Genomic DNA, 22,680 nt, shown 5'->3' on the forward strand with positions numbered 1-22,680 from the left:
GCAGGGCTACAAGGTGATTGACAGGTCGACATCAGAGACGTGTACGGCGCCTCTACGTCACTCCATTTTTTTGGCCATTTTCCAAGATGGCGACAGCCATGTTCCAAGATGCCATGTTCCAGGATGGTGACGGACGGGTAGATGGTGAAATTGCCGAACTTCTTAAATACAGACCATTGGCATAAAGCCGCTTTGACGAAGAACATGTGGACAAGGTTTGGTCAGCCTCGTGTCAATGGCAGGTTGAGCAATCTCTTGGTTTCGTGTACATGAACATAAATTGTCCGTTTTATTTAGCGTCACTCAGCACAAAAAATAATGGCTATGTAAAGTGGTATCGAGAAATTATATATTGGTAGTTTATAAAGTTTTCAAAGTCAAGAAGCTCCGTAAACTGTCACGCTTACAGAATGATAGTTGGAGCTCTCAAGAGATCGGTCACATGGAGTTCTGTTTCCCCGTTAACAGCTGGATTGTTTAGATATCACAACGCCTGAGGGTGAAGCTCAGCTCGCTGTCACACCGGGATCTAGATGCTTCTGGATCAGACTTTTCTTTTGAGTGTTACAAGCAAAGGCCGATTCAACCAGGGACCAGGGGCGGACTGGCCTACCGGGGATGCCTGGTGGGTCCCCAGTGGGTCGACGGGGCTGGGCCGGCCCACTTCTATCGCCAACCGGCCCTCTCGACAATATTCTATGCTACGCAGAACACGTTAAATGTACTCTAATACATAAATAATCACTGACTGACAAGTATACTACTCCTCGGGATCTGAAGTCACACTCATGGTTTCCACACCCAGCATGCAACACTACTGATACCACTGATGTTCACACCCCATCGTATGTTTTGTTCTACAATATAGTTTGTACTAATTCTACCCTCTGATTCCAGTTTCTTTATTGTGTGGTCTTTCTTTGCTGACATTCATTCCTTAAGGCTCTGTAGTTATACGTATCATCTGATACTAGCCCAGAGTTAAGCATATTCATCTAGCAAACTATACATACCTTGGAGTGTTACAATAGCCAGTATAATTGTATTTCATAATTGCGTCCATCTTTGTAATCGTCCAAAATAATGTTAAATGTATGGGTCTATTTCCAAGTTAGCCACTGACTGGTCGATACGTGCGATGCATTGAGTGGGCAACGCGTCGTGTATTGAGTGGGCCGGTCTGACAGGAACTCCCGGGCCACTTTTTCCCCCCAGTCCGCCCCTGCCAGATGTTCCTCCGTCCCTCCCCATGTTTCCTCACAGTTTTAGCACTTTCTACTGATGTTGTCAGGAGGCTGAAAGATGTTTAACCTGTCTAAAGTTAGAATATTTAAACTGAATAGTGTATTATCTGCAGCTGTTAGTTGTGGTTAACTAGACTCGAGTTGACCACAACTAAAAGCTTCATTTGTCAGGTAACTAGTGAGGTTTAGTTCTGTGATGACAAGAAAACAAGACAACACCGCCACCTACAGGAAATATTCTGCTCCACTCCATATTTGTTGGCATTTAACCTTTAAAAGCCTGTTTGCTCTCCTGCATGAAGACAAACGAAGCGGTCTGGTAGCAATCTAACAGCACCATGATCTACATCTATTTAACTACAATAACAAAGAAAAAGTATTGGGCTCCAGCACTATTATAGTAAATTATTTCACGATCATTCCGATGAGATCAAATCATGTATCTTCTGCATTTGAAAGATTAAGGGGTTTAACGGCTTCGTTCCGTCATCTTAAATATGAGAAAATGTTTCAAACCTCTGTTGTGTGTTTTTCTCCTGACAAACTGCAGCTTTTCTCCATTTCATTGTATTTCTATGAGGGAATTAAAGTTACTACAATGAACTTTTATTGTGTTGATTCTGGCGGCCCCTGTGGACAAAGGTGGTAGTGTTTCCCACCACCAGAGTCCCTTTAGAAAACCTCTAATTCTATTGCATTTTTGTCTGCCTATCAAAGTGGTTTGAGACCAATGGATGAAACGGTGTGAAAAGTTCAACAAAAGACAATTTTAAGAGCTATTTTCACATCACATTACTTTATTGTCCATCATAAAGGGTTGTAGCAGAACACTGACGGGCAGATATGTGATGATTGTCTGTAGACATGGTGTTAATCAGGACCGACCCCACTTCCCTCTTCAACCTGCAAAACATACAATAAAAAACAATTAGCTGTTTACTTAATTTGATTTTAGCTTAAAGAATTGCCACATTTATAATAATCTATTGATTTATTTCCAAAAGGTTGTGCAGACTTTTTGAGGTTGCAATGAAGATGTTTTTGGCTAAATTACGTTTTATACTTTAAAATAAAACATTTTAAGCAGTGCTTCTTCCGTATGTTGTGTCAGGATGTTTACCTGCGACACAAGGGGAGGAGTATTCGGTGTCGTCCTGGTCACCTGAGAGAAGAGGAAGAAGAAGAGAGATTGATCAACACATGTACTGCTAGGAGTCAATACTCTGAGGTCGTTGGTTCTTCAGGTCTTACTCGGCTGGTAGTAGTCGTAGATCTTGACCACGGCCGGCTTCAGGTTCTGCACGTGGAGCTCCTGTATGAGGTCTAACTTGTAAAAGATGGGCGTGTCCTTTGCCAACTGTTGAGAGAAGAGAAACAGACGACACCGTGAGTATCGACTCTCGGAGAGCGTCGCCTCTGGTTCTCCTGGCTGTGGGTTCTCCTCTCACCTCGTTGATGTACACCAGGACGTGATCCCCGTTCTGTTCCACTCGATCCACCAGCACGGCATGTTTGAGCTGCGAGGACACGACAGTCAGCCGGGTGCTTCATCAACAACAGCTGAACACTTTAACATTTCTACTGAGGCTACATCCACACAAACCTCCCCACAAGCCTTCAAAACACCCACAAACCCCTGAGTGACATCACAACCACTACGTCCACTCCGTATGAACAGACTGTGGTCTGGACAGAGAGCAAACAGAGTCGTGTGGATGAACCCTGAAGGTGAACGTTAATGTAATAACTCACGCTCTTCAGAGACTCTGGGTCTGAGACAAACCCAGAGAGCATTTTGATATCCAGGATCACCATGTTGGTAGTGTTCTCCTCTCCACTGTATCTGTAGTACAAGCATAATAAAAACGTAGTTATGAACATTTCTCCCACGCAGCTACTGGTAGATGCATCGGTGATCTTCTATAATGTGGATCTGCTTGCTGATTACTCACAGGGTCTTGATCATCAGGGAGATTTTGGGTCTTTGGCTGGTGCAAATGGCCTTTGGTGTAACCTCGACACTGAGAGTAGTGCCATCGGTTGGAGGAGGGATGTTATAGTGAAGAGAAATCTGAGAAAGAGGTGCACAAGGGATGTTTAATATCCACAAACAAGAATCTCAAGAATTCGATTTAGTGTTGTTCAAATTCAGGATGCAGGATGACTTGAGAAGTCTTGTTTTCAAGGGTGGGGAGGTCCCAACCATCACATGCTTCTCAACTATATCTTCATTCGCTACTTATAGTTGGCCGGGCAATGAAGCAATTGAAGCTATTGGAGCCAATGGAGCCAATGGAGCCATTGAAGTCATTGGAGCCAATGGAGCCATTGAAGTCATTGGAGTCAATGGAGCCATTGAAATCATTGGAGTCAATGGAACCAATGGAGCCATTGAAGTCATTGGAGCCAATGGAACCAATGGAGCCAATGGAGCAATTGAAGCTATTGGAGCCAATGGAGCCAATGGAGCCATTGAAGTCATTGGAGCAAATGGAGCCATTGAAGTCATTGGAGTCAATGGAGCCATTGAAGTCATTGGAGTCAATGGAACCAATGGAGCCATTGAAGTCATTGGAGCCAATGGAGCCATTGAAGTCATTGGAGCCAATGGAACCAATGGAGCCAATGGAGCAATTGAAGCTATTGGAGCCAATGGAGCCAATGGAGCCATTGAAGTCATTGGAGCCAATGGAGCCATTGAAGTCATTGGAGTCAATGGAGCCATTGAAATCATTGGAGTCAATGGAACCAATGGAGCCATTGAAGTCATTGGAGCCAATGGAACCAATGGAGCCAATGGAGCAATTGAAGCTATTGGAGCCAATGGAGCCAATGGAGCCATTGAAGTCATTGGAGCAAATGGAGCCATTGAAGTCATTGGAGTCAATGGAGCCATTGAAGTCATTGGAGTCAATGGAACCAATGGAGCCATTGAAGTCATTGGAGCCAATGGAGCCATTGAAGTCATTGGAGCCAATGGAACCAATGGAGCCAATGGAGCAATTGAAGCTATTGGAGCCAATGGAGCCAATGGAGCCATTGAAGTCATTGGAGTCAATGGAACCACTGGAGCCATTGAAGTCATTGGAGCCAATGGAGCCATTGAAGTCATTGGAGCCAATGGAACCAATGGAGCCAATGGAGCCATTGAAGTCATTGGAGCCAATGGAACCAATGGAGCCATTGAAGTCATTGGAGTCAATGGAACCAATGGAGCCATTGAAGTCATTGGAGCCAATGGAGCCATTGAAGTCATTGGAGTCAATGGAGCCATTGAAGTCATTGGAGTCAATGGAACCAATGGAGCCATTGAAGTCATTGGAGCCAATGGAGCCATTGAAGTCATTGGAGCCAATGGAACCAATGGAGCCAATGGAGCAATTGAAGCTATTGGAGCCAATGGAGCCAATGGAGCCATTGAAGTCATTGGAGTCAATGGAACCACTGGAGCCATTGAAGTCATTGGAGCCAATGGAGCCATTGAAGTCATTGGAGCCAATGGAACCAATGGAGCCAATGGAGCCATTGAAGTCATTGGAGCCAATGGAACCAATGGAGCCATTGAAGTCATTGGAGCCAATGGATCCATTGAAGTCAGTGGAGCCATTGGCTAATACTTTGGATCTGGACCACACTGAGCCGTAATGGACTTCATGAAGTTAATTATCCTTTTTTCCAAATAAAAAAAAGATTTTGAGCAATGGGATCTTCTGCATCTGGGTGGAATAATAAATTCAGTTAAATTGAATATAAATATATTTCCTAAATTTCTATTGTTCAGTATCTTCCCATGTATTTAACAAAATCCTGTTTTTTTTTAATAGTCAGATTACACCCTTTCTTGAAGCAAGAAACCTCAGATTAAACCAATCGTAGGTTTGTATAATCTGAGGTTACATCAGCAGTGTTTGTGGGCGTGCACGTGGTGACCACTGACCTGCATCACAGCGCACGTCGTGCCCTTCACCTCCAGGCTGAACTTCCCCATTGTGTCCTGCAGCTCCGTCTCCTGGTAGAGCAGCTTGTTGTTCTGGTTCACCTCAAACATCAGCTGGCCACTGGGAGACTGGACCGTCACGGTGCTCGAACCGCCGGGACTGAACACCAGAGTGGAGTAGAGAGCCAGAGCCTGAAGAGCCACCACTGTGTCCTACAACACACAGGAACAAATCGCTCTTCATGTGCTTCAATGTATTTACTTTTGTTGATGCAGAAGCTTTAGCAAGCAGGAGTCCCACCTCCCCGTCCATCTGTACGCGTCCTGTCTTCCCTACCTGTGTGGAGGAGAAGCCGCCGTAGTGGTTCTGCTGGCTGGCCAGCCACCTGACGATGCGGGCGGCGTAGCCCAGGTCTTCAGTGGTCGGAGAGGCGCTGAGTTTAGCCAGCAGGACGTAGGAGCTGATCTCCACGGAGAGAGAGGCCGACCTGTCTGATGCCGTCTGAGCCCAGTGGAGGAAACCTCCTGAAAACAGCCGTAAAACAAACAAGTTCAACTACATTCACAGCGATTAGGCCAGAGGGATTTCCTCCAGGAGGACGACTCTCCATCAGGGATGGGAATCACTAGGATGTTATGGATACTAGAACTCTTATCAATACTCTTATTGGCTCTTTTTGATTATATAGTGAGAACAAAATACTTTTAATGAAGAAAGGAATCCACATTTCATCAATATTCTTGTATGTAAACAAAATGTCTTTCTTGAGTTCTAAACCTTTGAACTTAATTCTCAGCTCATCAATGATCTCAGTGATTATCTCTCATTGATTAGCCCTCATCTTGTGATCAGACTCCGTATGACGTCACTAACGTTACCTCCGGACCTCATCAATCCTCCGGGTTTTTCCTCATGTAGAACCGGTTTCCCTTCAGAGCAGAGTTCCGGGGGGCCTCCCTACTCACCTTGTTGTATGGCGACCGAGTCCAGGTGCTTCAGAAGGTGAGCTCGGGCCTCCATGTCTCCTGCCAGGGTGAAGACGTACGCCAGCAGAGCCGTGGTGTAGCTGTTACTGAGGTCGCCCAAAGACTCTCTGAGGCAAGACAGGCTCTTCTTCACTTCAGGGTCCTGGATCAGATTATGAATAATGACCTCAGGACTCAACTCCTTTTATTGGTCTACACAGAAAGTTTATTCTATTTTGTGTGAAATAATTCATATATTCAGCAAATCTTGAGACAAAGAACTTACATTAATGATGGTAATCATTCTGGAAGTATTAACCAGTACTTAACCAGTACCAACCTGACCGATCAACACATGTTCAAAATATCAAATGAGGCCTTAAACCAGATTTAGTGTGAACTTTATATTTTTATGAAGTTTTGATTTCAACCAACTTTCAACCAACTAACTAACCGACTAACTAAATAACTCAACTAGGGCTGCAACAACGAATCGATAAAATCGATAAAAATCGCTTATCAAAAGTGTTGGCAACGAATTTCATTATCGATTCGTTGTGTCGTGCGATTATTACGGCAGTCAATAAGTCGCGGAGAAAAAAAAAGAGCAGAGCAGAGCAACTGGCCTGCCAGCATGTCTGAGATTGGAGTGAGACACTGAGAAAAGCTAAGGTCGTGATCTTCGCAAAAATGGAACATTTTTGATGTGACGTGTCGAGTCTTGGCCAATCAGCGTTAAGATGTCGACAGCGTCTTCATTTCCCTCCAACTTGTTTTTAATGGAAACTAGTCAGCTCGCTATCACGTTAGCTAACGTGTTTGGGTTGTGTATTGTCGTTAAAGTTACTTTATGTTCCGCTACAGTTCAGTCTTGCTTGGAAAAAACCGTAACGTGATGAAACATGACCCCCCGGTCTGGTTCAGTTCACCAGTCACGCGTTAACGTTAAACCGGCGGATCTGCAGGTTATTCAAAGTAGAATGAATCAAATCACGTAGTTGGGCTTAGTCAACAACGTGATGTCGTGGTCATAAGAGACCCAGAATGAAATAGTTTCAGGAAGAGGACTCTATATGTTGCGCAGCTTAATGCTTTTTTGATTTCTAGTTTTCTTATCTGATTCATCGATTAATCGAAAAAATAATCAACCGATTAATCGATTATTAAAATAATCGTTAGTTGCAGCCCTAAACTCAACTACTAAGTAACTGATAACCAACAATTAACTAACTAACCAACCAACTAGATATCTGACTAACTCACCAACGGACTAACTCACCAACCAACTAACTAACCAATAACTAACAAACCAAACAACCAACTACTAACTACCCAACAATTAACTAACTGATAACCAAACAACCAACTAACTAGTTAACCAACAATTAACTAACCAACCAACCAAATAACCGACTAACTCAACAACCAACTAGCTGACTGACAAATTAACTAACTAACTCAACCAACTAACTAAACAACTAAATTACTCAACTAGTAACCGACCAACTAACAACAACTAACTAACCTGCTCTGCAACTAGCTAACTAGCTAACTAACTAACTAACCAATTAAATAACTAACCAACCAACTAGCCAACTAACTAACCAACCAACTAACCAGACAGATTGTTAAACAACATCATTTTCTGTTTCCTTCTTGTCGTGTAAAGTTCTTGGTTTGTGTAAAATCACTGTGAGGAAACTTCTGACCTGAAGTTATGATATTATGGTTTCTACTCACGTCTACGGACGTGTTCATCTCCAGGAAGGCAGCAGTGATGTACGCGCTGAGCGTCACCTCGTCAGACACGCCGCCCTGAGAGAGGAAACAGGAAGCAGACGCTCAGATCACTCTGATCACTGCGGATAACTCGTGGAGTAACGGATTAACCTTAACATCACAGAGTAAATAAAGGTTTCTCCTCCAGTACCCAGTAGAACATGTGATCAGGACATCAAGGAAGTTTCTTTAGTCCCTGATCTCTGATCTTGATGAACAAAGATCTCATGTTTAAAGTAACGACTGAATGTTTCAGCGTCTTCAGTGATCCTCAGTCACTTCCACACAAACTCCTCCAGGACTTCAGTTACCTTCATCCTGTTGTTGAAGAGCTTTCCTGACTTTTCAAAACAGCCGTTCTTCTGCTGTTTATTTTTCAGCCAAACCACCGACCCTTCAATCGTCTTGGGGTCGATGAAGACGAAGGACTGGGCTTTGGTGAACGATCTCACTACGAAAGCAGTCAGCCTGAGGAGGAAGGAGACATTAAACTAGAGGAGAGGAAGCACCGTCACGTTCATTGATCCATCGTCAACGTTCTCACCAAGTGTTCCCCGCTCCGGATCCGAAGGTGCTGTAAGCGCCATCACCATGCCTGTAGTTCAGCTGCCGCTGGTAGCCTGCGTCACAGGAGAAACATTTTGGGGGCTTGATTGATTTGATGAAGGAAGTTAGGGGAAAGAAAAGGAGCAAACTAGGGTCACCTTTAACTGGAATGAAGAGCGCTGTTGTGTTGGCACATTTGTCATAATTTAAGGTCCTAAATGTATGTTGCAAAGCGCCCGGAGACTCACCGCTGGTCAGGAACTTGGTGGCCTTGTCGTTGATGGCCGAGGTCAGCTGCTGAGTGTTCCTCAGGTACTGGAGGATGTAGATGTTGGGGGCGAGGAGCGCCATGTTCTGCTCCCCACATCCGTACGGCATCCGCAGCAGCCCGTCCAGGTTGTTCAGGGCTCGGCCCAGAATGTCACCTGCACCAAAAAAACACACCGACTCACGAAGACCGAACATGAAACTGACCTGAGATCTGATTTCACTGAAGACACAGATAATAAAAAGTGTAAAGACAATTTGTTATCTGGCCCGAATGATGCTTATTATAAAAGGACCTTTCATTTCATTTCGTGAATTAGTTTGCTACTATTTCAATAAGAAGTGGGTTGTTTTCAAGTATCTACTAAAGAGAATCTCTCTTTGCTCGCCTTTAATCTCAGACGATCATTTGAAAGCGTAAAGATTTATTTGGTTTACAGCAGAGCTCCACCATAATGTATTCAGTAGTTTACCCAGGACAGATACTGAAGCACGGGCTGATCCAACGATCACGTCCTCGGGGAGCTGGATGTCGACTTCCTCCTTCAAAACCTCTCCTGTGGACAACAAACAGCTCAGCAATCAAACAAAGATGTCATTTAGATTTAACGTGTTGAGGATTGGGTTATGCAAAGTACGAGTTATTTCTCTTTTCAAGTACTTTTCATTGTATGTTCTTTTCATTTTATCTTTGTGCATTATAACTAGAATGTTTTGAGTAAAGTAGTCTTTTATCTTTATGCATTATAACTAAGGTGTTTTGAATGAAATAGTTTTTATCACGTTGCATTATGCTAACTGTTTTGAGTGAAATTGTCTTCCATCACGCTTAATACGCTGTAGTACATTCCTGTTTATTATGACATTTATATATCTCATGACACAAGTCTAAATATGGTCATAAGTAGATTCTGTGCCTTGTAGATGACCTTTGTGTTTTTTTTAAATCTGTATTCTTGTAGCTGTGGCCACGTGCACTGTTGAACGTGTGATCGGGTTCAGGGGACGTTGAACCACAGACACCGATTAATCACAATATCTAAAGTACACGTAATCTGTCAGATACCTGTTCAGCTAAACACGACCCCATGACCCCCAGGCAGCATCGGCAGGTCCCACCTGTCAAATCTGCGTACAAAGGCGCCAGTTACTCCCACTAAATGTTTCAAGGATACATACATCTGTCTGACACTTGTCTTGAAGTTGTACTGTAACAGTAACTACAAACACTTTTGAACGTGTGACCGATGTCAAAGCATGTTGTAATCACATGCACCTGCTACTCAGTCACTCCCACTGTCTCTATAGGGATCTTCCCACACACTTGCCTATATATACTGTGATGAACTGGGCACTCTTTAGTTCCTCTTGGGCTCTGTCCCTGAGATGGAACCACTCAGTTTGAGAAATCAAACGAAGACTTTCCCATATTGTAATTACTGGTAACTGCTTCTAAGCGCTGCGGGGACCGCAAAAAAGAAGCGGTTGATGAATTACAATGTGACTTTTTACACTTGTAGCTTTTTAAAACATATAATACTGGTGAAGTGACTCTTAGCTACTGCGGGGGAAATCTCCAAGTAAAGAAGAAGACTCAGTTATGGTACTGTGTATAATAACTCTTGTTGAAATAAAATGTATACTCTAAAATAAGAGTGTAGAACTCTACTCAATGGGGACTCCCGTTTAATGGAATAAGATAACTTCTAGGTTTTTCGAGATGAAGAAGGTAACACGAGGCCATTGAACAGGGAACACAACCCAACACGATCCTGCCTCGTTTTTCAGATCCAGACAAAAGTAAGTAATCGTTTGGGTTGCACTGTGTGTAAAACGGTTCATCTTCCTTTGCTATAAGAGGAAACAGTTCAGTGGAGACGTGGCTCAATAGTACAGGTAGGCCACGGGTAAACTGAACAGATGGAGTTTTTAACATCCGTCATTGTCTCTATGAATTGTAATCGAAAGCAAACTGAGAGGGAAACCTCAGGGTTCTAAAACGGGCCCTCCTTACACAGCTGGCGTAAGGAGTAGGCACTGCCACTAAGTTCTGACCAGGTCAGGGCAGGTCCCGTTTCAAACGGATCATTTACTGAAACAGGTCTGACTGGAAATAAGATATTACACGCTTGATGAACTGTATTTAAAGCTACAACGAGGAACTTTCATGTTGTGTTGGTTCTGGTGCTCCCTGTGGACTAAAGTGGTAGTGTCTCTGAGCACCAGGGTCCCTTCAGAAAACTTCTCATTTTACTGCAGCAGGGTCTGACAGTCTGCCCCTCTCAGTCCTGGTTCTGGTTCTCCCGTGCTCCCCTTCCCTGGTCTCTGGAGTAGACTACACAGAGGTCATAAATAGGACCAGGACTATACTAAGACTGGTTCAGCACTGTCACTTTAAATATTAAATAAATGAAGCGACCTGCAACATGTGTGTTGTGCGGTCGACACGCCTCCTCCTGACCTGCAGCAGTGATGTGATGCTTACTGTGAACACACTGACCTTTGGGGCAGAGCAGCCAGTTGAAGGTCTTTGACATCTCAACTCCTTCAGCCTGAGAGGGAAGAAATCATTTGAGACCTCCCACCTGCCTGCTGGGTGAACTTTTACTGAGTCGTCTTGTTTAGAAGTACCGACCTTCACGATGAGAGATTGTGTGACCGTGTCGATGCGACCTCTCTGCGGCACGCTCACCACCTCGTTGTCACAGGAAGCGTGGGACGCCACGGCCTCGGCGGTCGCCGTCACGTTCACGACCCCTGAAGAAAAACAGGTTTTATTCCAGATAGAAAAGGGTCGTACCGTTTGACACCAGTGTGGATGAGAGCTGGATGCTCACCCAAAGCTGAGGGCGCCATCGTCCAGCTCACCGTCCGGCGCTGGTTGCCGCACAAACAGGAAGTGTACTGGTCACCGGAGAGGGGGGTGAGGGTGTACTCTAAGGAGGGAACCGGAGCCACGGTGACCTGATCAGGAGACACAACAATGTATTTTAAAAACACTGGTTCATGACTGAAATCCTACGCTTATTCGCATCAGGCTCAGTTATTCTGTTAGTTAGCTAACGTTTGATTGGTCGCCGATGCTGCGGCGGTGTTAGCATCAGTCCGCGTGTTAGCATCAGTCTGCGTGAAAACATGTGTTACCATGATGCAGCTGGTCATGTAGTTGAAGACAGTCGCCTTCAGTTCGAAGTGCTCCCCCCGGATGATGGAGTAGGGCAGGGTGAGCTCCAGGAAGAAGGGCTGGAAGACGGTGATCTCCTTATGGGGGGCCAAGCCGAAGCCCTGGGGAGACAGACAGAACGCCTCCGTCTCCCAGGTGGTGATGGTGTCCGGGACGGTGAGGGACACGTCCTTCACTCTAGATTCTCTGGAACAGCAGATCGACGCATTCAGTGAACTTGATCATCAGACTGACATGATTCAGATTAGTCAAAGAACAACAAAGTGAGAGAGAATGCAGCTTTAACACATGAAGCATAGACTTCTATACAACGAGAGGAGTCACCCCCTAGTGGTCAGTACAGAGAATGCAGCTTTAACACAGGAAGCATAGACTTCTATACAAACAGAGGAGTCGCCCCCTGGTGGCCAGGGGAGAGAATACAGTTTTAACACATGATGCAAATTGGTAGAGACTGACCTCTGGTGGCGGGTTTTCTAAATACCCTGGTGGGTGAACCGCAAATACCAGCTAAGCCTAACTAACACATTTTTCTCAGCATCACAAACTCGCTGAGCCATTATCAGGTTGAATAAGATGAAAAAGTCTCAAGGGCAATGTCTCTAAATTATCTGAATGTCATTCATGTGTGTAGGAAGTCTGAAAGGAGGACTGTGGTGCAAAAACTCACCCCACTGCCACCAGGTTCCATATCCAGGTCTCAGGGAAGAAAGTACGGACTGTCTCTATTGGTGAATCATCAGAGGGACTAGATGGAGCTGCAGTATCACGAAACATCATTAAGGGTCTGCCAGGAAAAGCCTCAAAGAAAGGTCCTAAAATAAAGCAGAACATATCCCATCAGAACAAGAGGAAGCCTTTTAATGCTGGTAAATGTTCAGCAACGTGTTACTTCATAGAGCAAGAAAAACAAAACTAAATACCGCCAAATCCCTGGTGGTATTCTCTTCCTTTGTACTGAAGGCACGAAGGCACTCGGATTAACAAGTTTGTTGCCATCTTCATTCCCACATTCTAGATGATCCAACAACAAACAGGCATCACTGAAATGTGCAACAACAAAACATACGAGAACAAACAACATAAAGATATTGTGCATTCACACGTGTGCAGGAAGTACCTGGAAAACGGTATGAGCGTCCTCTTTCTGCTCGTTGGGGTGCAGCATGATGTATCTTCTCGGCCTCACGCGCAAACAATCGACAGAATCTTGAACCATGTATGGAATGTAGGAGGCTTTTTTGACGGGCAACAGGTCAAATATCTAAAAGAAAAGATATATTTCAAAGCTATAACCCAGCATGTATTTTTTCTAGAAAGATCTGAATTGGGGAACTTTCTTTGTCAAAACAGGGCTTTTATCCTGAGGGCAAACTCTTCATATCGTCACATGTGTGATCTCAACTATTTCCATTTTCAAAATGCATGCTGGACAACGAGTCGAGTGATGCAGATGGATTCTTGTGGTTCGACTCCAGCAGCTACCTTCTCTGCGTCCAGAGTTTTCCCCGGCTCCTTGATGAGGACGCTCTGGTCGACGGCGCTCACGCCGCACAGAGAGTCGGGCTGAGCCGTCACTTGCAGGATGGCCTCCTCTCCCGGGACAGCCGAGGACGGAGAGAACTCCAGGGACACCTGGGACAGAAGAGTCAACATTCATCGTTGTTGTGAATCTCGCTGCTCTCCTTGGCAGCATTCCGGTGCTACGATTGGTGTCCGCGCTCGCCGAGGCACCGTAACCGGATTTGTTGGGGTCCTTTGTTCTGACCAATGGGCGATCCGAACCTGAAGACTTGAGTTCCTAACCTGAGCCAATCGCCTGTCTCTCAACCACCTGCAGTCTAACCAAGGAGAGAAGCTATGCTCTTTTCAACGTGACACAAAATTTATTTTACTGAAAATAAATAAAATCTCCCACATTAATTTCTAATTAAAATACTGGCATTTTCATTGAGATGAGACCCTGAGGACTCAATCAAAACCGAAACGCGTCACAAAAGAAACGTTGCCTGCAAAAAACGCTGTTTTCACTGACCTTGTTACCGAAGCACTTCTCGACGGAGAAGTCGGCGCTGTTGGCCACCACGTTCTCACTGGGGAGGACGGCGTACGCCACGACCTGGACGTCTGGCGCCATGTCAGGAGACACCATCAGCTTGAAGGACACCTCGCCCTCGTTCACTGAAACAACAAACCAACTCCTATGAGCCACGATCACCTCTCACCTGCCTCCCTTCATCAGTAACACTGAACTATTTGCTCACTTAAAAGGTCATTTTACTCACAGGATTCTTGCACTTGGACCTGTTTGACTCCTTGCATGACGATGGCTCCTCGGGTTAAGACCTGCAAACAAGGAATGATGTAGAAAACCTCATTCAACAGCAGATTGCAGCTGTCTGCTGCTCTCATGTGTAGTTATTTACCGTGTTGTTAAAGGAAAAATGTAGGGGGATTAATGGGAAAACAATATTCATAACCAAGTTTTATTCAGTGTCTAATCACCTAAAACAAAGAACCCGTTATGTTTTGTTCAGTGTATTTACTAAAGACAAAGCTATGTCTTAGTAACTGGATCTGTGTAACTGGTTCAGTATATTTGTGACCTCCAGATAACACATCCCTTTAAGGAGGAGCCCACCAGGGCAGCACCCACTCAGCCCTCCATCGCCACCTGTCTCCAAAGGAGATAAGACTGAGAGCGGGTTCAGACCGGCCTGACCTTCTACCATCCCATCCTGTCATGAATTGTGTATCACAGTGTATAAGAAGTCAGAAACTCAGAGACAGACCTCTGAGCTGCTGCCACTTGACTCATAACTGTTTGTGGTTAAACAAAAAAGCCCTTTATATCTACACAGGGAGAGGGTCGTCTTCCCAGTCCGCCGTCTTTGCACCGCCATGTTTCTACGGCAACCCAGAATGGACACGGCTCTAGTGGGAGACGTTTGTGTTTTACGTGATCTGAAGGTACTAAACGGGTTCCTTTGAACCAGATGTCAGTGATCTAAAGTAAAAGTCATTATAAAACCATCTTCTCCTGTTGTCTCCATTAGAGACCCGGTTGGAGAGACTTCACTCACCAGATACATCACGTCCACAGAGCCCTGGGCTTCTCCTACCACAGTGTATTGGATGGTGAAGACTTCTTCTTTGTCACATGGAAGTGGGTTATTCTTCTTCTTCACCTCCAGGAAGCTGACCGTTTTAGTGTGTGGAGTTGAAGGTCGGGACAACGACACGCTGTGCTCTGCAGCCTCATAGTACGGCGTTCTGTAACCGGCGGAGCCGTATTTCGGCAAGTTGCTCACCTGGAGAGCAGAAAAGAAACTCTATAAAGGAGCTCATGGAGGTGGAAGAAGGTTTTTACAGTTAAATGAATGTTCAGGTTTCACCACCATGGTGCCTTATTTCTTTTGCACGTCAAGAGATTTTAATTTTGTTCTAAAACCTTTGAAGGAGATGATGGTTAAAATGTGCCACTTGGCGGCACCTTGCAGCTACTTCCTACTTACTTGGAGTTGGAGGTCCCCCACAAGATCAGCTGTGCTGATTGAGAACGAGGCGACGCCATCACTGTTGGTTGTCAGATTCTGCAGCAGCCGTGAAGGCCAGCTTCCACCCTCAAACAGGTACAGCGGCATGTCGGCGATGGGGGTTTTGTTGTAGTGAACCGCTTGAACCTGTTGGAAGCACAGAGTCGTATCACCGAGAACGCACCGCGTCTCAAATCACGCCAAAGAAGTGAAGGACACTTACTTTTCCCTCCAAGTTTGATCCTTGGTCATAAATCTTGGGCGTGTCGGAGAAGGACAGCTTTCCAACCACATATGAAATCCTTATTTTCTGCTCTTGTTCTCGTGAAATACCTGCATGAGAAGCCTCCGTGTTACAACTGTTTCATTACAGAGTTACTATCTCTCTCCCACATATAAATATGACATGGACTATTATATGACTTGCCTGTGCCCTCCTCTTCCACTTTGACCCGGAGCTGCAGTTCATCTCGCAGCACCTTTTGAGCATCTCTTGTGAAAGCTGACATCTGGAAGATAAACGTGGCGCAGCCTTTGTTGTCCACCTAGAAAGAATAGTGAAATAATAACAAATACAAACTGAATAAAATAAACTTCCCCAATCAACACCCTTGTTACTCCTTAACCCCCTGGGGTCTGAGGTCATTTTCTCGATTTTACATAATTTCACTTGCACTTGCATATGATACATACTCATATATCAACTCATATATCATACGTATATCAACATTTGCAGAACAATCTCATCTCTCTATATAATGATGTAGCATTGTCCTAAGTCACAAGTGTAAAGAGATAATATGGCCCTAAAACTGTTTAGGTGCTTGAAATTGTTTTACCAAAGGTCTTAGGTTCACCAAAGCAGTGGAAGTGTGTTTCATCAAAATGAGAGAGGGACTGAGATAAAATGGGACTGAGGAATGACTTCATACTACAGATCAGTTTCATGGGGTGTGTGTAAATGAAAAATGAATATTACAACAGTTTTCAGAACAAGAACAAAATATGTACTCTGTATGTATGTACTATGTACTCTTTACCAGCGCATGGTCGTGTGTTGCGTCATGCAGAGTAATACTGAACAGCTGATCTAATCTGAGCTGAGCTGCAGTCTCTCTGACTGAAAACCAGAGTCTTTATGCAGTGTAAGGTGGGTAGGTCCTTAGGGATTTCCTGAGTGTTCATTGGTTAGTTTCACAAATCACGGTGAAAGGCGGAGCTCCACACAAACGTCACAGGCTCAGAGCTCCTGTGAGAGTCACGTAGGGTCTAACGGGCACAAGGAGGCGGAAATGAAGAGTTTGGAGCGTCCAGCAACATCTGAACCATACTTATGTGCCGTTTTTTCGCAGAGCTATTAATAGAAACATCGCGTAAACATCGTACCACGCGGATCCGCTATAGGAGACCCAGAAGAGTTATACATGAACTTAGATTTTTCAGTTCAAACACTAAATGCAGGGCTCTCAAGTGTCACGCATTGAGCGTGACTGTCACGCATTTCGGTCTTAAATCACGCCCTCCCGCCACAAATCGTATTTCTCACGCTGAAAAAAACTCTAGGCTATTTAATGTGCCGCAGCGCACAAACATGACCTGGTCGCGCTGCCCTCACCATGGAGGAATCAAGCACGTCTCCCCCGAATCCCCTGGAGCTCTGCCGCGAGGTGCCACTCATCAGCCAATCAAAAAAAAAGAAATGGGCTACATGAATAGCCAATCAGAAACACGTATCTGTTGTATCTGGGTGAAATGTAATCCAGCAACCAATAAAAATAAAGCTAATAATAATATGGGGGGGAGGAGGGCTGGTCTGTGGGCATACGGCATGGGCGGAGGCGCGGCCGGGGGGGGGGGAGGAGGATATGTCACTCTTACCTGTCTTAAAAACTTGAGAGCCCTGTAAATGTATAGAAGCACATTCATCATCATGTTCATTTTTACTAACTATAACTTATGTAACAGAGTTAATGATTCCACTTGCCATCACTGGCCATTATTTACAATGTATGTATTGTATAAGTTACCCACGGAGACTAGCGTGTGTTGTGTAGCGCCCTCTGCTGGGCCCCTGCAGACTTGAGTGGTGCATCCCGTATACTCGTGCCAGTCTACAGCACGTTATCGCCTTGGTAAGTTGATCTCCGTTATAATGACTAAATAAGTTTATTTGTTCATAGAATTGATTACTATAAGTTGTGTGTGAGTTTCCAAAATGTCAGTAACATTGTGTTAGCTTAAATGATTGTTTGTTTGCTTTGTCAGTTCCAGAGCTTGTTACCACGAGGTGGGCTAAGAGGAAGCTAGTGTGTGTGTGTGTGTGTGTGTGTGTGTGTGTGTGTGTGTGTGTGTGTGTGTGTGTGTGTGTGTGTGTGTGTGTGTGCGTGTGTTACGTTGCCAGTACTTTATCTCCGTGCCACAAATATACTGGAGCTGTCTTGCCTGAATAAAGGGCTGGTTGGAGCCAATACAAGACCAAGTGTGACTGAATTAATACATACGCAATACACAACGCAAGAGAGAGAGTACACAACTGCTACACTTACACATGTAAAGCTTAGGAAACACTCTCTGTATGCATACAAAACACATGTAGACACGTAAATACTAAAATGTCCAGCGGCCCTAGTAACGACCCCTGAGGAACCCCTGAAGTCTATTTTAAAGCTTGCAGGTTTAAGAAACTTAACCCTGCTATGCACCTTTATTCAGCAGACGCTACAGCAACCGTACCTGCTTTGTCTCACTGTGGCATGGGGCAACTACATCCAAGTCCACCTCCTGAGAGTCAGTGTTGAATGAAGGTCTTGGAATAACGTAGTGATTTAGAGGTCGGCACATCTTGACCTCAACACTGCCTGGAACGGGCTGTCCGAATGTATACCTGATGAGAAGGACGTAGAAATAAAAATATTCATTCACTCCCCAAACAGGACCCGTTTCAGATTATTCAAGAGTGAAAAGAGCAAAAGAGCTTACTTACGTAGCACATACTTCAGCTTTGACTTCCTCCTGATCAATACTTACTTCATCGGATGCATTTATTTTTATCTCAAATTTAGGCAGAACTGGGGACAAAATGTGTTTATTAGCATTCTTTCTTTATTACAAATGGATTGAAATGGAAGGTTAAAAAAACAAAAAGGATCTCACCGTATTTCTCCACCTTGAAGTTGTGATGTATTTTATCCAACCCAATCGTCACAATAACTTGGTAGTTCCCTTCACGGGCCTCAGAGTTCAAGGCGTATGAAAGCTGCAAAATCTTACTGTTGGACGTTTCATTCAGCCACTGTCCAATCCGGTTGTCGTCAGCATCCTGTCAAATAACATGAACGTGAAGAACTTGAATTCAAACCTAAGGACCTCATGTGAATACAGGGAGAGCAGGTTTCTTCTTCTCCTTCAACGAGATGGCAGATAGAACTAGGCCGTAAGTTTGGTTTAAAGTTACACGAGTTGGTGGGAAAAACATCACTTCTCTTGCATCCCAAACCACACACTAAAAAATAGTGTGGTGTTTTTTTTATTTTACTTTACTATAAAATATTTGAAACTACTTTCAAACTAATCCTGATCAATGCAGATACCGATTTAAATAGATATGCAAACAGAAATTCTTGCAAAAACAAAGTATATATATTATTAATATCAAATCCTTTTTAAATCAAGTTAAATGTCGTTTGACAAAGAAATCTCAACTTACAGTCCACTTACTAGCTTCATTAGCTAGTCTAGTTTATGCAGCGATCTTAAACGTGATCAACCTAATTAACTTGATTTAAGAAGGAAGGTTAACTTTTAAGGAAATCAACATATTAAAAGGTGGATATTTTCCTTTTAGTCTTACCTCAATTTCGATGATATCGTACTGCAAAAAAAAAGAAATAGGGAGATTTGTTAAAGCTGGTTTGTTCTCATCATACAGAGTCTTTATGAATTTACTTATATTGCACAACATTTTTCAATAAGAAATCAATGATGTTTTTCAATCCGCAGAGCTCTTAGGCTAAATTAGGCTAAAAAGTAGAAACTAGTGTTAGGAGGTGATGGATTAGTCAGGTTTACCTAAAGGGGCTGTTGCTGTACTATTGACCCACAGCTTCATAGTAAACATAGCTCATCGATCACCTCATTGCGCAACTTTAAAACCTGCACGTTACCTAACAGTATCACTAACACTGTTTTTTGAGAATGCCACCTGAAGAAAGGAAAGACTCACCAGCCCATTGGAAGGTCTCAACTTGGAGTCCAGGGTGACGACTCTGAAATGTACTGAGAGAAATAAAGAGATTGTTCAACATGAAGCTTTTATTTTTAATGAATATTGCAAATAGTGTCACGTATTTAATATGATCTAGAATGTGAGTATCTGTGTCGTTAACTGGTGCAGCAGGAAAACACAAACAACATAATTTATGCCAACATAAAAAAACATGCTAACATAACTTTATGCCAATGTAACTTTCTCCATATGAGCCAATGTTACTGTTTCTTAAATGCTTATGTATTTTATGGCATATGTGCTGATGTTAGTTCATTCTAAAAGCTAACATAACTTTTGTCATACATGCTAACGTAAATTTTACCTTATTGAACTAATATTACGGCTTCATATATGCTAATGTCCCTTTATTCATATCAGCTGAAGTTACTTTTCCATATATGCGAGCATCACTTCCTCCATATGAGCTAATAGTAATATAAAAATAACTTTTTTCATGCTCATGTGTTTATTTATACACGCTAATGTTACTTTTTCATAAATGCTGAGGCAACCTTTTTTAAATAAATGCCAATGTTACTTATTTATATGTACTGACTTAACCTTTTTTTCACATGTGCTCATGTTACTTTTTCCGACATGCTAACATAACTGTTTACATACTGTATATGCTAACGTAACTTTTTTTTAAACACGCTAATGTAATTTTTTCTCATTAGTAGGAATGCAACTTTTTCATATGATAACGTGACTTTTCACATATGTGTTTATGTAAATGTCATATAAGCTAGTATTTTTCATACATGTCAACGCGTTTTTTTCCATCAAAAATAATACATTTTCATGTACGCTAGAGTAACTTTAATAATATAAGCTAAAGTTACCTTTTTATATGCTAATGTGACTTATTTTCTATATGCTAACATAACTTGTTTCTAATCTTCTGTGATTTGAACCCATACTGCAATTCATTTCTCAGTACCTGCAAGAGTTAATGTTGCCGTGTGACATAAATTAAAAAGCTTTTAGGAAAGCAAGGATGACTGCTGCATGCATTTATCTCCAAACTAGCAAGGTACATTAGTTTCTACCCTGTGTTGCACACACATCCCAATTATTTGCAGAGGGTAAACCTGTCTTAATACAGTGTGGTACCGTAGTGTATACAACGTCATAGAACATCAACTCAAGGTTACCTGTTTGTCCAGGTAGGTAGATTGGTTTATCTGTTTGGACGAATGTCTTTGGATGATAGACTTTGATCAGGACTTTCCTGACTTCCTTTGAGTGATAAGTGTTTCCTCGTACCTCCACCTCAAATTCCTGCACGACTTCATTCTTCACTAAAGGAACCTGTGACAAAAACATATGTTATGCACACGGTGAGAACATCTTTAAAAAAAAAAAAAAGTTTATAAATCTCTGTGTTGCATTATCCCATTGAGGTTCTAAAGTTGTATTTTAATAAACACATATCAATGAATGAAATTAATACAATTTTGAGAGCTTTCCTTAAATTGAGTATGTATGTGCGAACACATTTTTCTCATATACGGTTATTTTACTTTGACATATATGCTAATGTAACATTTCTCATGAGCGAATTACTTTTACATATTTGCTAACGTAACTTTTCTCATAAGCTAACATCTTTTTAATTAATTAATGTTACTTGTTTTATAAATGCCAAAGGAACTTTAGTTTAACATATTGGTCTAAGCTTTTGTGATTTTAACCCAGACTGCCTTTTGACATTGTAGGGAACACAAAATGTATTTCTCTATATTTTAATCAACACGTTTTCAATGAATGTTATGGAACGCCCTCCACATCCACATCCGTCAGGCTCCCACCCTCTCATCATTCAAGCAAGCCTTCAAAAACCACCTCTTCAAACTCGTATTCAGAAAAGCGCTATATAAAATGTAAGTATTATTATTATTATTAAATGAGCAAATTAATCGAATATTGAGATCTCACCTTAAATTGAGTGCAGCTATGAAAGTCCTTGTTGGACGTCTGTGTGAAGAGGGTTGTATTCTCCTCTGAGGACTTCAGAGTGATGGTCATGACCAGAGTCTCGTTGGGCTGCAGGAGACTCGCACAGAACTTGGTCACAGCCCCGGATTCAAGAGTTGCAGGAATGGCTACCATGTACTGCCTGCAGACACAGAAACATGCAGCAGAGATCTCACTGGATCTGACATGGAAGAAACTACAACCGGCAGCAAAGATTCCTGTTTAATAAATTCAACCACAGGCATGTTATTTTTCTCAAGACAGTTGAGGTAAACTTACGGTCCTGCCACTGCTCGGCCCACAAACATCCAGCTGAAGAAAACACAAAGGGTCCATGTCCACATCTGACACCCAGGGAGACCCATGGTTGACTGAGATGATACTGGTGAGGATGAGCCTGAGTCAGCATCTTTTAAATGGCTTCTGCTGGAGAAATCCACCCCCACTCCACGCCCACACCCATCATGCAACTCTTCTATTGGAATTCCAGGTTTCCCATCAGTCAATCATTTGGAGACGTTGTGTTGTTTAACATAACCTGTAAGGCTGAATGCAATATCAAGGGTTTAATTAAGCAAAGGGTCATCTCACTTATAATAATGAAAATGTATTTTCTACAGAAAATCTTATTGTTTTACTTAATTTATTTAAGATGTTGCACAACCTTTTAAAACATTTTGTTCTGTGCATTCCTTGCATGGTGACACAGGGGTTAAATTGGGCCCTGGCCGTCCAGGACTCACCTCCAGCACATAGTCCTACCCCTCTTCTATGTTACCATCGCCAGGTCATTTTGCCTCAAAAATATAATTTTCATATATATTTTATATGTATAATGAACATGCTAATGTTACTTTTTTCATATATTACCTTTTCTCAAATACTGCCAATGTGACTTATGTATGTATGCTAACTTAATATTTTTCCCCATGTGCTAGTGTACATTTTTCATTATGCTAACGTACCTTTTTCAAATA

General features: G+C 43.0%; 1 protein-coding gene across 1 annotated transcript; it reads right to left on the reverse strand.

The window, feature by feature from the left end:
• Nucleotides 1-2,046: 2,046 nt before the first annotated feature.
• Nucleotides 2,047-22,068, reverse strand: LOC306742553 (alpha-2-macroglobulin-like; the record flags this gene model as incomplete). The annotated part of the gene is made up of 36 exons (XM_079224943.1): nt 2,047-2,147; nt 2,365-2,406; nt 2,496-2,601; nt 2,693-2,761; nt 2,997-3,087; nt 3,197-3,315; nt 5,182-5,394; nt 5,519-5,706; nt 6,148-6,310; nt 7,888-7,962; nt 8,238-8,394; nt 8,471-8,546; nt 8,721-8,897; nt 9,213-9,296; nt 11,240-11,291; nt 11,375-11,496; nt 11,577-11,703; nt 11,884-12,109; nt 12,594-12,738; nt 12,847-12,937; nt 13,044-13,187; nt 13,409-13,558; nt 13,959-14,104; nt 14,209-14,269; nt 15,007-15,234; nt 15,439-15,606; nt 15,683-15,792; nt 15,887-16,004; nt 18,193-18,343; nt 18,443-18,527; nt 18,613-18,778; nt 19,310-19,330; nt 19,682-19,734; nt 20,881-21,037; nt 21,665-21,845; nt 21,983-22,068. The coding sequence occupies 36 exons, from the start codon at nt 22,066-22,068 to the stop codon at nt 2,143-2,145; spliced, it is 4,353 nt and encodes a 1,450-aa protein (XP_079081069.1). The 3' UTR covers nt 2,047-2,142.
• Between the last annotated feature and the right edge of the window lie 612 nt (nt 22,069-22,680).

Source organism: Taurulus bubalis (assembly GCF_910589615.1).
Source record: "Taurulus bubalis genome assembly, chromosome: 10".
NCBI classification, from domain to species: Eukaryota; Metazoa; Chordata; class Actinopteri; order Perciformes; family Cottidae; genus Taurulus; species Taurulus bubalis.